Source organism: Gossypium hirsutum, chromosome A04 (assembly GCF_007990345.1).
Source record: "Gossypium hirsutum isolate 1008001.06 chromosome A04, Gossypium_hirsutum_v2.1, whole genome shotgun sequence".
In the NCBI taxonomy this organism is placed as follows: domain Eukaryota; kingdom Viridiplantae; phylum Streptophyta; class Magnoliopsida; order Malvales; family Malvaceae; genus Gossypium; species Gossypium hirsutum.
The window spans coordinates 164,539-181,766 of NC_053427.1; the positions used below are offsets into that span (position 1 = coordinate 164,539).

The 17,228-nt window shown below is 31.7% G+C and overlaps 2 protein-coding genes across 3 annotated transcripts; both read right to left on the minus strand.

The window, feature by feature from the left end:
- Nucleotides 1–753: 753 nt before the first annotated feature.
- On the minus strand, nucleotides 754–4,905 carry LOC107931168 (vacuolar cation/proton exchanger 5). Of its 2 annotated transcripts, none has more exons than XM_041110641.1 (12): nucleotides 4,555–4,905; nucleotides 4,063–4,155; nucleotides 3,681–3,941; nucleotides 3,531–3,598; nucleotides 3,210–3,435; nucleotides 2,910–3,122; nucleotides 2,649–2,798; nucleotides 2,320–2,436; nucleotides 2,197–2,250; nucleotides 1,318–1,434; nucleotides 1,124–1,220; nucleotides 754–1,035 (listed from the first exon to the last, which is right to left on the minus strand). In XM_041110641.1, exons 2-12 carry the CDS (start codon nucleotides 4,102–4,104, stop codon nucleotides 1,010–1,012), a joined length of 1,371 nt encoding a protein of 456 aa, XP_040966575.1. In that variant the 5' UTR covers nucleotides 4,105–4,155; nucleotides 4,555–4,905; the 3' UTR covers nucleotides 754–1,009. The 2 variants fall into 2 exon arrangements, with proteins under 2 accessions (XP_040966575.1, XP_016718466.2); XM_016862977.2 differs by having other exon boundaries at nucleotides 4,063–4,104; nucleotides 4,555–4,880.
- Nucleotides 4,906–10,828: 5,923 nt separating this feature from the next.
- Nucleotides 10,829–14,935, minus strand: LOC107931158 (probable galactinol--sucrose galactosyltransferase 1). The gene is made up of 12 exons (XM_041110642.1): nucleotides 14,398–14,935; nucleotides 14,291–14,311; nucleotides 13,953–14,215; nucleotides 13,491–13,581; nucleotides 13,280–13,328; nucleotides 13,061–13,152; nucleotides 12,873–12,980; nucleotides 12,258–12,800; nucleotides 12,039–12,180; nucleotides 11,762–11,964; nucleotides 11,472–11,689; nucleotides 10,829–11,389 (listed from the first exon to the last, which is right to left on the minus strand). The coding sequence occupies exons 1-12, from the start codon at nucleotides 14,592–14,594 to the stop codon at nucleotides 11,010–11,012; spliced, it is 2,307 nt and encodes a 768-aa protein (XP_040966576.1). The 5' UTR covers nucleotides 14,595–14,935; the 3' UTR covers nucleotides 10,829–11,009.
- Between the last annotated feature and the right edge of the window lie 2,293 nt (nucleotides 14,936–17,228).

Here is a 17,228-nt window from a genome sequence, read left to right on the forward strand (position 1 = left end):
AAATATTAAATATATTTTAAAGTTAAACATTTTAAAAATTATTTTAGTCGATTACTTTTAATCATCTTATAGTGGACGCTTATAATATATATATATATATATAACAGTGCCAGTTTTTCAAGCTTTAGCTAAAAGACATGATTTAATTTAAAAAATTCAAAAACTCAATTCATAAAAGAAAAAAAATCCAATACATTTACCACTCAACATATTTCTATAATTATAACATTTATACTTACTATAAAACACTTGTTAGTGTTTCAATTTAAAACACTTAGACTGTGTCAGTGTTTGAGTTGGTATTGCACGTTAACCAAGTATCAACTCAGTTAAAAAAAGATGAAAATACCGTTACAAAGTAAATTGTATCAATGCTTATTATAAAGATACGTACTTAATTAAACTAATATCACAAGTTAACCGAACACCAACTCAATTGATAAAAGAGAAAAATAGTCTCACTTTTCAAAATAAGTTATCTTATAAAATTATATAGATAAATATATGCACCAAATGAAATCCATACCACCAAAACTTGTACTTAAATTTGTTTTACAAACATTAATCTAATTTTTCAATCAAAATATTGAACCCTACCATTAATAACATGCTGTGCTAAGAATCCATGAGGTGCAAATATAAATAACACAATGTTGTTTTATATGTTTCATTTATAGCAATTATATTTGAATTTATTTATCTAAATTTACTCCCAAGTATGTGCTCTTCACGTTATCACCAAACCTGTAATCATATCCACAAAATAATTTGTGAATCTTGATTAGTCACAAAAATCAAAAGTATTAATAATACATAGTTTTAATCCTAAATAAAAAGATTGAGCACTTCAATTTAGCTCTGGAAAAAAAATGGAATATCTGCCTGTCAACAGTACTATTTACACCATGTGGGACAAACTTGTTTCAAATCTCCATGGGTTCTTGCTTCTTGCCTCTTGCATCTTTCAAGGGCTCCGAATTTCCATATCTCGATTCAACTGTGTCATTCATCAGGTTCCCGGTTGCTTACTTTGATCTGTAACATCAAACCAATTACATTACCAACTGTTTACAAGAAAACCGAACCAAATGAGACATTCGAACAAAGGAACGGACGAACTGACCATCTGTGGGAGGATCTTCATGTACGAAGAAACTCGCAGCAACTATCAGATAGCAAAGTATAAGCATTAGTCCTTTGAAGTAGTTAGACGTCCCTTCCTGCGTAAAAAATAATGGAAAACCAAGTCAACTCCAGTTCTGGATAATAATAACGATTACTTGAACTCAAGGATGATGTTCTTGATATACAACCAACCTGCAGAAAAAAGGCTACGACTATAACGGTAATGAACAGAGTTGCTGTCTCGAAAAGTTGGAAGTTTAAGTCCATTTCTTGCCCCATCATCCACCCAATAACCACACAAAAAGGTATCTGTAGATTTAAAAAGAATACAAAGTTAGAAGACCAAGGCAAAAAAGAAGCAGCATATTAGTAATACCAATATACAAAACCTAGTTTCAGCTCCAAAGTTCCGAGTAAAAATTCTCCAGGTCTTTAACACTGTTTATGCTTTACACATCATCACATGTAATGTAAAAAGAGTGGAGAAATGTGATAAAGTACCATAAAGGCCTCTGTACTAGAAGTTAGATTGCATTTTGCCCCCTCCACTAAAAAAATAGGCAAATTAGTCCATGTATGTTAGATCAAAGAGTAACTAGTTCTTCTGTTAAAAATTTCATCCATTTCTATTGTTAAAAACAGGTCCTTGTACTTCAGCATGATGCACACATACGTCAACATGATGCACACATGGCATGCCATGTGTAACTGTCTAGTTATTCTATCAACCACACTAGTTTTTAACAATAGAAGTGAATGAAAGTTTTAACAAAGAGGACTAGTTTGTTCTTTGATCTAATGTACAGGAACTAATTTGCCTAATTTTAGAGTAAATGGGGAAAAATATAATTTGACTCTCAATACAAGGGCATCCATGGTATTTTACCGGAGAAATGCTAAATAATTGGCAAAATGAGCCACCCGTAACTAAGAGACACATGTTAATTCATTACTTGGTGCCATGGCAATCGAAGAATAAAACCAAAAGTAAAACCGCCCAACATTTGGAAGTATATGACATAATGGAGTAACATCAACAGAAAACGGGTGCATCCAATGCATAAAACCTACCCCAAACATAGAAATCTGAGTTGATGACCCTATGGCCACTCCCAAGGATATGTCCTGCAGATAAATTCATTGATTAGCAAAATGTAAAAGAATTTCTGAAATGGAAATCAGAGAATCACTTACGAGCTTATCTTTCATGGCAAACATGATGGCGCTTGCATGCTCAGCAGCATTCCCAATTATAGGGAGCAATATAACACTAATAAAAGCAATCGGCACATCCCACGCATCAGATGCCCCCTAAGAAAAGAACAAAAGGCAAATCAATATTAAAACCCTACGTGCTAGCTAATATCCTTGCTGATAACACGAGACAGTGTGGACCACTGAAGTATGTGCCAAATGGACCAAATCTAAGAAAATCCGTTCTCTCGTTTAGAACCATCCTACCAACCATATTGCTCCTAATCATGACATAAAGAAGATGCATATGATCAAAAACCAAATGTTACCTCAATGGTATCCACCAAATAGTCCGACAAGATAGAGATCCAAGCCGTCATGATTGCAAGCCAAATTATTGATTCCCATTTGGAGATCTCTGGAGCTTCATCTTCATCATCATCATTGTTATCTAAGTTCTCCCCATTCTGGTTTACTTCCTGATGTTACACCATTTGCCATAACACTAAGCATTCTACACAAAATACTCGGAAACAAAATAACAAGGCAAGTACCTATTCGAAAGATACTAATAAATAATGGTAACCAACCTCGCCAAGGGGGACATAGAGATCTGTTTGACTTTTCAACTGGAAAACAAGATAGGCAGCGTAAGCTAAAAGCATAACACAACTGCTAAATCTTGAAAGAGCCAACTCTGACTTCCCAACAATGCGTTCAGTGTGTGTGTAATGGAGGACTGCTGGAAAGAGTAGGCCCATGACTGCCATCAGCAGCAGCCCGGAATTGACAACGGCTGTGGCCTGAATGTAAGTTTACTTCAGTTTAGAGCGACTTGAATACGGGAAAATAGCAGAAATAGAAATCGAACAACATAGTAATACTTTTACCTTGCTAAAGACCTGTTCTTTTCCATGATATACAAGCCCACCACAAAAGAACGCACATCCAAGAACAAGCAGCATGTTTGACAAAATCGAGCCCAACAATGACAACTGAACAACTCGTTTCATTCCACTTTTCAGTGCATAAATTGAAATAATCAGTTCAGTTGCATTCCCAAATGTAGCATTTAGAAGACCACCAACTGTAGGTCCGGTGAAAAAAGCCAACTGCCTAAATTCGATCAAATGAAAAGGTAATGTTAGGAGCCAATATAACAACTGCTAGCATCAAAATACTAAATTTCAATGAAGAACTTGAATCCTTACTCGGTAGCATAACCCAAACGCTCGGCCAAAGGTGTTATACCGAGTAAGCTTAGAAAGAAGACCCACCCCTGCAATTCACCTCAGCATTTAAACAACTTATGTTGGGAAGAAAACCAAGCAAAAAGAAAGGACATCAAAGCTAAAACTCACACTACTATCAGTCATTTTATGAACCAGGATTGCCAGAGGACCAAAAGGCATGAGCAAGTTAAGCTTATTCGAGAAAACTACGGTCTTTATGCTTTTATAAACACCATTCCTTGTCATTTTATTGCCATTGAAAGGCAAACTACCAGGAACTGAAATATGTTGATTTGGATCAACAGATTGTGTCTTTTGAGCATCCATTTCAGAGGGAAAGAGACACTCGTCATCGAGATCTTCCATTGTCCTATCATCTAGGGGTCCCATCTGCAACAATTATCATTAAAATGTTAGAAATGCAAGCTCTAGATACATTAAGCAACTCCAAATGCATATTCATCAACCAAAACAAGGGTATACATTGAAATAAATATCAATAATAACGTACTTCAAGGTGGGATTGGACTCCGACTTGCACTTTGTAATCCATCTTCACGCATCAAAAGAGTAAAATCATATGCTTGGTTAATTCCTCAAGGTCCTAATTAACATAAAGCAAAATTCAAAATTTGTGCAAGAGGGAAAAAGAATAACATTAGCAAGCATGCTTAAAACACACCAAACAATTGCCGCAAAGCAATAGAATCCCAAATCAAGATCCCATCTGCCAAGTTTTTACTTTTTACCCCCCTACTATCAATTCATATTACAAATAAAACCAAACTGAAGATCTTCATTACCAAGCCTAATAAGCATCTAATTGGAACCTACAACATCAAAATAACCCCAGAAAACAGTAAAAGGATTCAACCCCAGAAAAGAGAACGAGTGCAAAATTTGCATAAAATATCAACGTCGATGCTATAGAAAAACAATCCCAAAACATAAAACAAAAGAAAAAAAAGGATCAAATATGAATGGATCTGAAAAAAGAACAAACCTTTATTGCAAGTCTATGGAAAACCTGAAATGGGTAAGAATCAAAAACCCCAGAAATTTAAATAAAATACTTTTCTTTACCGAAGAAAAAAAAAAGAATTTTTTTTCTTTGGTAAGAAAGAGAACAAGGAATAAAAATGCAAAATAGTAAAATTGAAAGCGTTGGTGAGGGTAAGGGTGGGGGTCATATATGTAGAATAGTAAGCTCTGATTCTCCGTTTTCTTCGTGTAATTTGAACTGCTTGTCTTTGTCTTCTTTATTGTTATTTTTTTTCAACTTTTTTTCATAGATTTGAGGCTTGAAAACTAATCAAAGTTTTTTTTTTAAATATAGAAAAAAAAAGCATATAATAGAAACTAATAAAGAATTCTGAAGTGTTTTGAAGGTTGAGATTTTAAGGTAAAAACGCCTCTTCAATCCCTTTTAATTTTGATATTAAGTAATTTGATCCCTCTCAAAAAAAATTGAAGCGATTTAATCCTTATAAATTTCAAAGTGAGCAACTAATGGCAATTGCCACGACATTGTCAATTGTGCATAATTTTAATTGGTATAATAATAAAATTATTCATTGATGTTTATATATTCTGTGTAAATGTTACTGATTAAATTTGTAGGTTAAATATTGTAAATGTGTTAAATTAAAACTAAATTGACAAATATATGTAAAATTTAAGGATTAAATTTGTTATTATACCAATAAAATGTATATACAATTGACTAAAAGCCAATTTGCTTAATATCAAAATTGAGATGGATTAGAGAGTTCTTTTTCCTTCATTTATTTAAGTAAGGGATTAATTTCATCAAACATCCCCAATCTTTTTTTCTAATTTTAAAACGATCCCAAACTTCAAAATCATTCTAATTAAATCTTCAAAGTATCAATATTTTATCAATGGCATCCTTTCATTAGCCTAGTGTTATCTTTGTGCATTCAAATGCTAATTCAAATATAACGAGAAACATATTTAAAAAAAATATGAATCAAATTATAAACGTATGTATATTTACACTTGAAGAGCTTGGATCTAACAAGGTGAAAAAATAGCTCTCACGCTATTTTTGAGTATTTAACATCTGTATCTACGTCATTTTAAGGAGTCAAATCGAATATTTTTAAAGTTTAGAGACCAAATTATAATTTGGTTTATAGTTTGAGGATGATTGGTGGAATTAACCCAACAAAAATTATTAAACCTCGTTATAGCTTCTAATCATATATGTTTTTTTTATACAATGCTTAAAGTTATTCATAACTCATAAATAGGAGATTAATGCGTTCCAACCTACATCTTCCTCCATTAACAATAATGTTCATATCAATCAAGTTAAGACTCAATCGGGATTAATGTTGATTATTAGTATTAAAATAAAGAAAGAAAAATGATAGATTAAGACAAGAAAGGTGAGAATCCATGTGTTATGCCGGATGATTGGACCTTTATGTTATGTCATTTATTTTATAATAAGTAGAAGTATTATTTAATTTAAAATATTATTATACTAATAAATAAATAAAATAGTGGGAGATCGATCCATAGATTTGCCCACTTTGATTGGGTTTGCTAAGCTTCCTCGAAGTTTCACCAAATTTATTTGATTTCAGAGATTCAGATCCATTGGCTTCGTGGAAGCCACCCCTTTACACATTAATTAATGATTTATAGTTAGGTCTAATTCTGCCTCAAGTCTCTCTATTCTTTAATCTTTTAAATTTAATCCATCTAATTTTAATTCCCAAATTTTAATCTATCTATTTGTCTGATTTGAAAATTAAAGTTCGATTTCATTAAATTTGAATGTTTGTTATCAATTAGAATTTAATTTTTAAATCGGAACTTTGAATGTTAGAATGCCACATATTCAAATTTAATGGAAGTTCATTAACAAGGGTGAACCCAAAAAATTCTATGGGGGCTAAAAATTAAGTTATAAATTTTGATAAGAGTTATAATGTAATTTCACCGTTGTATTAGTTAATATCTTTATAAATTTTTAAGGAGTTAAATTAAAATCTTGTCATTTTTGGGAGGCCAAAGTATAATTCCATAGTGTTACTAATTAGACTTTAATTTTTCAGTCAAACAAATAGAGTAAATAAATTAATGAAACTAAACTAGAGAAACTAAATTTGTAAAAGTTTGAAAAGTACAAGGACTTGGAGGCATAATTAAACCTTATTATTTAAAGAAAGCTTTGGTCTTCTTTTTATGATATTTTAACATTTTCTGAAAAATAATATGTATATATTAGGTAATGGGGCACCCACAAAAGTGGGTGTAAGAAAAAGAAATTGTATTAAAATGCATTTAAAAATAAATAATAGTTTGATCATAAGAGCATCATTGGAGGAGAACTCCATATTTAAGAAAATTTGTATTTCTTTTTTGCAAAAAGAAAATGTGTTTTAAACAATGATATTTAAAAAAAATAGTAGTTTTCTTCTATTTTAAAGATATTGATAATTTTGTCGATTGAGTCTTAACTTGATTGGTAGGGGTATTGTTATTAATGCAAGAGGATATGAATTTGAGTGTGCTAAAGCGCATTACCCTCCTATTTATGGATTGAGAAGGGACTATGGTAGTTCTGGTCATTGTGTTAAAAAGAGTAGATATAATTAAAATTTATAATTATATTGTCCAAAACAAAAAAGATAGTAATAGTTTTAGTTGGATTAGTAGGATTTTGTTTGAATTTTTTTAATTTTTAATTCGTTTGTGCTGTAATAATTTAATATTATTTTTTTAAAAATCTTTATAATCGACTGTATTATAATAGTTCAATTCTACTGTTTAAACATTTGTATTTGTGTTTGTATTTTGATTATACCATTAGTGTAAACTTAATATATATATATAATGGTAATTTTTTTATTTTTTTAAGTGGTAATTTTCTTAGGAATTTTTTATATAATTATTTCAAGGAAGTTGTTTTTGAATATCTTATATAATAAATTTAAATGATGAAATCAACCTTATATTATTTAATAATTTATAAAAATTATTTTTTAGTAATTTTTTTTAGTTTGTGACATTGATTCATGATATTTTATATTAATAATTAGAAATTGCAATACACATGTATTCGTTTGCAAACTACCTATTTAGAACATAGGTATGTAGTTAAAAATAATATATAATAAATAATGAAACACAATATTTAAAATTAATAATAACACATATGTAATTTGTATGAAATTAAAATTAAAAAATAGTTTAAATAGTAAGTAAAATGAATTTTAAATAGGTAAATACATTAAATAAAGAATATTAAACGTAAGGTTTGGAACTAATAATAATAACATATATGTAATACGTATGAAATTAAAATAATAAAATAGTTTAAATTATGAGTAAAATAGAATTTAAATATGTAAAAATATCATATGAAGAATATTAAATGCACTTTGATTGTTTTATTATGGGGTGAAATAATTTGTATAATAAATTGGAATGCATAAAAAATATTCAAATAAAGTTTTGGTTAAAATGGTAAATAAAATATTTAATAAATGTTGAGGCATGGGTTTAAATCTCAACACTTAAACTTTTAATTATTTTTTAAATAAAAAAGACAAAAGTATCATCGTAATAATATAATTTATTTAAAATATATAAGATCATTTTAGTAATTTTCTTGACTAAGTTGATGTCGAGTTGATTTGTAAACACGGTTAAACACTCAAATAATAGTACACATACACCAAGTGGATAATTTAAAAATATTTTAATTCACTAAATAATAATTGTTGTTTGTAGTGGTAAAAAAATTGTTTATAAATCTATTTAACACATGCTCAATCATTGGATATGAAAAGACAAAACCGTCATCAAAATAATAATACTTATTTAATAGAAAATGTTTATTAATTTTTTACCTAATTAATTTACGACACTAACTCGATTAGAAATTTAAATAATAGTATACATAAAGTATATAATTATTTATGGTGATGAATTGTGTAAATATATACAAATAAATTAAGGGAATAAATTAATTTGAACTTATTAGCAAGTACTTATAGCTCTAATTAATAAAATCTTAATTGTACTTTATTAGTAAGTATTTATAGCTTTAATTAATAAAATCTATTCAAGATGCTTGCTTTAGTTTATTTTTGGTTTATTGGTAATATACCCTCAATTTTAAAAAATAATATTTAAATTTTTCTAATTTTTTTCACTTAATTGAGTCTTAAATTAATAAAATCGGTCAAATAGGCTCTTTAATTGATATTGACTATTAGTTTTTAATGGCAATATTGATTTGACCGTTAATAGATGTCATGTTAGTACCGACATGTTAGCGCTCATTGCTTACATGATAGTGTCATGTCAACTCTAACGTTGGCAAAAAACTATATTTTAAAATAAGTATACAATGAATTGAACAAATGCTTGTCCATATTCATTTGAATTTGGACACTCATTGAATATAAAAATTATTAAATATTAATTAAAAACTAGAAAATAATTTATTAAAAGCCATAAAAATTTAGAAAGAAATATAAAAATTATTAGAAATTAATTAAAAACCATACAATTTTATGAAGAAATTAAACTATGTTTTACATAATTTTATAAAAATTATTTTCATAATTTTGAATAAATTATTTGACTAATATAACTTGCATGGATTGAAAATTGAGGCAAAAATATGATGAAAATTTGTAGTTTAAATGGTTGTACTATAAAGACTGATGTTGGGTATGCCTCAATCTATATAGTGGGATGTGAGTGATAGAGATAGAATTTGTCCCTCCTACAAAATAGGAGCAATATCTCAGGCCTCTTTATCTATTGAGACTAAAAATGCATGATGATACTCAAGTGAGTTGATATGAATTTATCTTAGTCTACTCAAGAAATCAAGAAACAAGATATTATAGGCTATACAAGTGTAACTGTTTTATGACTTGTGTTCAATCTAGATATTAAGAACAAAGGAATATTATATAATGACATTATCATAGAAAAGTTATATCGAATCAGGGTTTTTTGTATCTTGAGTTGCAGTGATGCATTATTAGATGTCACTCACTATTTGTAACATTAGAAATGTTCTAAGATTACTGTCAACACTGTACGATCCTACAAGATCACGCCCTATGGTTGAAGCGATCAGAATTCAAAAAATGTTGGGATTATATACGAACTAAATTAATAATAGCAATGCTCTTATGAATAATTTAATTTGACAAAGTTAACTATTAAACGCTAAATGTGCACATACTTAACGTACACACAGAGGATATAGTAAAAATAATATATAAATCGAATTTCTATTTTCATATAATGATTATTTCATTATAACCTTATTTTATTTTAATGAACCAAACATACTGTAAAAACCCTCCACAACATCCATCTCTGCATAGGTTGAGGGCTCGCATTAATAAAAGTGCACAGAAACCCTCGATGCCCATTTCCAAGAGTACACTGTTAATGGACAAACTGTGGATGATGATGGAGAATAGTCCCCTGCACATTCTCTTTCCAAAGAATCCAGACGTCACCTACAAAGCCGTTAACCTCAATTCTATGCGAAAATTTAAAACCCAACATCTTAAAAACTGATGTTTTTAGGTTTCATGAGTACATGTTTGGTAATAAAAATCCAAATGTCTTTTTAGAATAAAATATTTTTATTAAATATTAAAAATAAAAATGATAATACAATTTTTTTACCATCAATGTATTAAATGTAGAGTTAAAAAAACTTCACCTCGATAATAATGATATAATATGAAGTGGGAAGGTCGGCAGGCCTTTTGGCCTTTTCTTTCTAGGCATTGTTATAATTGTCCTTGCTTGCTTGTACCAAAAAGGAAGGCCTGCCCTTGCCAATTCCCCTACATATACAGACTAAATTGGTAGTTGAAAGCAGGCCTCTCCAAATTCATTTCTACAATGTCTATTCCTCCGTCAACAAGGACCATAAGAAAAAAAAAATCTAAAAGGCTATCTATGCAATAAATGAACAAAACTTGCTCTATACAGTCACACCCTGTAATGCTTCAACATATTCTTGAGCTGCCTGCTGTAGGAAGAAATCATATGTGAGGTCAACAATATTCAACTCATTACAATTGAGTTTTCTTCAAAACAGCTTGGAATATTATGGGAATGCTGAATAAATGCTTCTTGATACACACACACACATATATATACATATTCATTTTGAAAAGATGATCAGCAAAAAGTATGCCTATTCCTCCTTTAGAAGAGCTTTCTGTCAAAGACTGATTACTGTAGTGTCAATATTTGATAAAAAAAAAGTCATTTCAATATGAAAAGGTTGTTTTACACCAGGTTCATTATTTAATCCATACACATTTCATTCTTGAAATGAAGTCAGCTCATAGGGAAATTCTCATTCGGAAATGGTTCGAACTGTAGGAAATCATCGACAAACAAGGGCTGAAAAGGGAATAAAACTTTCGAATCTCCTTATAGCTCAATGACAATGTTCCAGAGGTACTGCTCTTCCTCTGGGACTTTTAGTGCAAAAGTAACCAAACCAGATTTGCCTTCATATTCGAACTCCACTTCCTCCGAATCAACTGTTATCCTTTGCGGTTTAGTTGATGAATATGCTCCGAATGGACCACAGCCTCGAACTTTCATGATAACAGTTGCAACAGGATTCTCAGTTTCATATTTCAATCCCTTGATAGCCCCTCCTGAATTGAACATCTTGGTTAGGCCTATAGGAGCAAATTTAGACCCACTAGACAATGCCATAACGGGAACAATGGTAAAAACTTCGTATTCCCGGGGCTTTAACGTAATCGACATAAACTCGTTTCTTGGGAGATAAGTAACCTCTCCTGCAGTTGTCATCAGTGAAGTTCATTACACGAAATTTAAACACATATAAGATTGTGAATATAAGAGCTTTTCATAACATACCACCAAGATGTGAATATAAGATACTATCTCCAATCCAACCATCCTCAGCTACTTGAAACAGATACTCAACATCACTAGCTCTTATAATGCTTGTGATAGTACCAGGTAGTTCATCATGGTTAACCATCTTTCTCGTAACCTCACACCAACCGGCTCCTTGGCAATTGAATACCCCGATAACTCCGGTAAAATCATTTAGATTCCATATTTTCAAAAGACTGCAAAATCAAAGTGTGTATAAGTAAATTAAGGGGGAAGTTGACAGCAAGTTAGTCTACATTATATGTAATCTTTTGCCATCTCTGACTGGATCAGAAAATAAGCAATCTCTAGTTGGTCTTCCTGGATATTTCGCCCTCAAAACTGAACCGTCGGGGAGTACAAGCTTCTTCAACAGGTTAAAATCATGTTGTCCAGGTTTGTCGCTGACATATATTGCACATCCTCCTACAGCACGAGCAGCTCCGTGGTATTCAGCCATTGGATGTAAGCTCTAGCATGAGAATTAATGAATTTAGTTTCAATTTAGCTTCCAAAAACATTGAGAATCATAACTTGTTAGATTACATGAAACATGTCCCAATCTGGTTGGATAAACTCCCCGATAAAAACGGTATTATAAGCGACCGATGCAATATGAATCGTATGAGAAGCTTGATCTCTAGGGAAGAAATCATCTGAAGCTCTCATAACAGCTGTGCTCTTTGCACTGCATGAACAAATCGTTGTTAAGTCATGAAAATCCATAAAGGTCCCTGCCATTGTAGAACTGGACTAGATTGCTACCTATATAAAGTATCAGTGTTGTGACTCATACAAGCAATAATTGCATTGTCATGGAAATTGCTAGATATTGAAGCCTCTAATGCCTGATGGTATTTTCTAGTGAGTTTTACTCTTCCACCATGTCCAGCTCCAAGAGTTTCAAGAATGCTTTGAACATCAACTTTAACACCATCAATACCAGCAGATGCCAAATATGAATGAAGATCATTATAGAACTCAAAAGCTTTCTCTGGTTTCACAAAACCAACACCATTGATAGTAATGGACTGCAAAACATCAGAATAATCATTCGACTGAACCCCTGGTGATGAAACAGGATATACTAACTTTGGTTCATAGTGTTCCATTTCAGTAATTCCAGGTTTAACTCCTCCCCAGTATCCTGTTATTGCATGCCATACATAAACATATTTCAAAGCATATCTATCTTTCATTTCACTAATAACATAGCCAAGTCCCATTGCTGGATCATCTACTCTGTGACCTTTGCCATTTTTCTGAAATTTTTGATTCTCTTTGATAAGTATTAACCTGTTAGCAAAGCTAGAAACAAGAAAAGAGACCAAATAGTTAGAATTTATTGAGAAATGAAGAAAAACCAAATATGGTACTTACTTTGCTGTACAATCAGATCTATATTCGATGCCGGTCGGATCCATACCGACCATTTGCCATCCATCATCGATGATGACAAACTTAGGAGGAGTTCCACCTTTCTCCAAGCTGCAAAAAAGGAATAGCTAGTTACAACTTATAACCATATGATTTTTATATAGTGTTGCTTAAAAAGAAGAGTCAAAAATCTCTCTAATCCTTGCTTCAGGCCCTCAGCAGAGACATTAGTATAAAAAGCATCCCATGTACACCAGCCAAACCAGTTCAAAATATCTGGCATCTGAACCATGACGCATTGAAAACAAACAAGAACTATTAACAAAAAGTCTTGAGAGCAGCACACACACACACACACACATATATGTCTATAGTCATGAAAGGTGTAATGTTAGAAAGAAAGAAAGCACCTTTTTTTTCTCTCGGTGAGAAAAGGTTTGCAGATGTTTCTCCACGGTCCTGTGTTTAATTTGTGATACAACGTGATCAATCATTGTGTTCAAATTTACATTTGTAGAAGACTGTAAAAACTTACTTCACTGAGTTGGGCAATCTTGTTTCTAAAGCGATACAACTTTTTCTAAAGGGAATTTACATTTGTAGAAGACTGTAAAAACTTACTTCACTGAGTTGGTGATAACATCATAAGGGTCTGATCCAGCTGCTACAAAAACCAAATGACTGCCCTTAAATTGATCAACATCAGGATCACCTGCAAATTATCAAAAATCCTAAAAAGTTTATAAACAGGACCAAATTCGGTGAAGGTACCACAGAGGCCTTAGTACTAGGAGTCGGATTGCATTTTATACCCTTTACTAAAAAATGGGCAAATTAGTCCATGTATGTTAGATCTATGTGTACCTCATTTTGACATACAAGGGCCAGTTTTTAGTAGTAGAAATGGATGAAATTATTAACAGAAGGACTAGTTTGCTCTTAATCTAATGTACAAGGACTAATTTGCCCACTTTTTGAGTAAAAGGGGGCAAAATGCAATCTGATTCCTAGTACAAGGGCCTCCATTGTACTTTTACCAACCAAATTCAGATTATGTCAAATCTAAGTTGATGCATTTCTTACCACTTTCCAAGCAGATCTCAATCTCATTTTGTTCATTCCCTTGAAGAACAGCCCTGAAATCACCTTCAAGTATTGGCAAAAAAACTGCATACACTGCTGAATTATGTTGAGCTTCAGCTTTATCTCCATCTTCAATATGAGTTTCATCACATACTTCAACAACTAAGAATTGGGTTTCAAAGGGGATATCTTTTCCACATGTTCCCATCCATTGAGTCATCCACCAGAAATTATGTCTAAAAACACACATGAACCTCAATTCCCTGCCAATGAGATCCAAAACTCTATCTTATGGTCAAAATCATCTAAAAATTAAATTGAAATATTTGATCACCAACCTAGGAGTTTTAGTCTTGTTTCTACACTGCATATAGAGGCAGATTCCATGAATAAGGAATTAAAAAAGAAAAGTAAAGCATTTAAAGAGCTATGAAGATGAACATACCGAAGCCTTCCTATAGGAAAAACTCTTCTGCTTCCCTTATGGTCTGATTTAACTCCAATGAAAGCTCCATTGATCATTGCATCCCCAGGGCCTGATGTTGGTGTTATCACTACATTTTCATGAACATCATGCAACACACAGTTCCCAAACACAGTCAACCTCCCATCACTCAAAGATATCCCAGCCCCAAAAGTCATATTTTGCTCCTTGTAGCTACAAAGTGTAGAATTCAAGAATAGAAGCCCCCCACTGCTCAATAGTAGTAAGACTCTCAAGTCAACACTCAACAACACAACCCAAAGGAAATAAAAATAAATATACAACGTCAACGAAAGCACAATTATGAGTTTTATTTTGTCAGAATATAATAATTGCCAAAAAGCAAAGCAAGCATCTCCTTGATTCTACACAGGCATTTACACAAACATCATATAAAAATTAGAAAACATTAAATATATCCATATTGGTTATATTTACATCGATTGCAATAATTTTCTTTACTGTTTCGAGTTGCTTCCTTAGCTACTATTACTAGCTTTGATGTGGAAGAATGGAGGCCTTAATAAATATAGAGAATATAAGGGAAAAAATAAAAGAAAAAAGAAGACAAAAACATAAAAGCAATGTTCATGGATAGACAAAGACAAATGTATAGTGGGCCTTAAATATAGTAATAATATGGTTTTCAGTTTCCAGCAGCAACCAACTAAAACACAAAAATAAAGATTAGATTACATTTTTACAGCGAAAAGAAGCTGCAGTGTGTAACCCTTAGCAGGAAAGGTGCACATATGCATGGCTATGTTACCTTTAGAGGGTCATATTCTCTTACCGAAGTCTGTCGGACACCGATATTTGAAGAAAAATAGTGAGTCAGAAAATGCCATTATGTGGGAAGTTAAACCAATCATGGATAATTATACATTTAATAAAAATAATAATAATTACATATTTAAAAATAATTAAAAATATTAATTAAAAATAATTAGAATTTAAATAGAGCTATTATTTGAATAGAATTATAAGGCGAAAACTAGTAGAACAGATTAGTTTTAAAAATTAATTAAGAAATTAAACTTTTAAAAATGGAAACAAAAAATATGTCCTGCTGGATGCATTTTTGTTCAACGATAACTTTTTTGACGGTCAAAAAATTCAACAACTAATTTCCAACCGTTTTTTTTCAAACGGCTAATCTTTTTTTTCTACTAGGTAGTTTATTTGCTTTATATACCTAACTTATTTTCTTCCTTTTGCATTCAAATCTTATTTTCTCAATCTTATTCATCTATTCTCTCAATTCTTTAATTATCAATTTTTCATTCAATTTCTCTCAATTTCTTATTATCTTACTTTTATATTTCGGAATTTTTTTATTTTATTTGATTTTTATAATTTTAAAAATGTGAATGTCGCTTATTCATTTGGATGACAAACACATTTCCGACATCTAATTGCAATTGGTAAGAAAATATTATTAAAGTTTTTAATTTTAATAAATATAACTAATAAGTTAACATTATTAATTTTATATTTTTTTATGTTTATATAATCAGGCCGAAGATTGAATTATCGAGATGTACATACACAATTTAAATGCAAAGCACCGCGTGTTATTGAACAACACTTGCAAGAGGTAGGATTCTTGCACGTGTCTCGTATGCTCAGGGGACTAACTTGAATTCCGCACTTATTAGCGTTTTGGTGGAAAGATGGAGACTCGAGACACACATTCCATCTTCTATGCGATGAGTGTACAATTAGACTCGAGGATGTAGCATTACAACTCGATTTACTGATTGATGAGGCAGTCGTTACGAGGGTAGTATGCTTTGGCAACTGGGGCTCAATTTGTGAGTAACTATTAGGTAGTGTGTCAGACAAGTTTAATGGTAGCCAGATAGAGATGAAATGGTTAGAAGACAATTTCAATTATATCGACAACTCTACTAGTGCCATTGAAATACAATAATATACACAAACATTCATCCTGAGGTTAATCGAGGGTCTTCTAATGCTAGTTACATCTTGAAATTTGGTACATTTAAGGTGACTCTTAAAACTAGTCGATGAAGATTGACCTAAATTCCATGCCAAATATATCCACATTTGGGAACATAGGTACAATTTCATACCTATGTGTGAACCAATTCTACCACCGGATTTGGTGACCTCTTTGGATTACATGACATAGTTTAGACTTTATGGTAAGCTATATCTATAGTTTAGACTTTCATGCATCAACACCTCCAAATAAACTTTTTGCACTACCTCCATCCCCAGAACCATATTACACACCACTACTGACAACAACACTGATGTATCTGCTATCGCCTACAATTCCAACATTCTATCCACAACTGGGTTATCCGACACCATACACTTACCTGCCGGTAGTGTCACAAACACCCCCAGCATCATTGTTCTTCAGAGGTGGGTCATCTTCTCAACTACCTATTAATACCACAGACGATATATGATGGGAACCTAGGACGCAAATGCACTCTAGCATGGAGGAACGAGATGAAGATCAAGATGAAGCTGGAGGTGAAGATGAAGAAGAAGAAGATAAGGAGCCGGAACCCCAACTACGACAAAATCCTCCTCGTAATTGACACTCACCAAGTTGTGGCACACAATCGAGCCAACAATGACAATGAATTTTTTATTTTAAAATTTTCTCATGTAAATCATCATTTAGTTTGCAAGCTTGAGTTGTTGAGCCACGATAACTGTTGAAATAATACAGTCCCATATTTAAAAAATACAAGGTTGTGGAGTGCTTATACTATTATAAATAAATGCAATTTTTACACTTTTAAATCATCCAA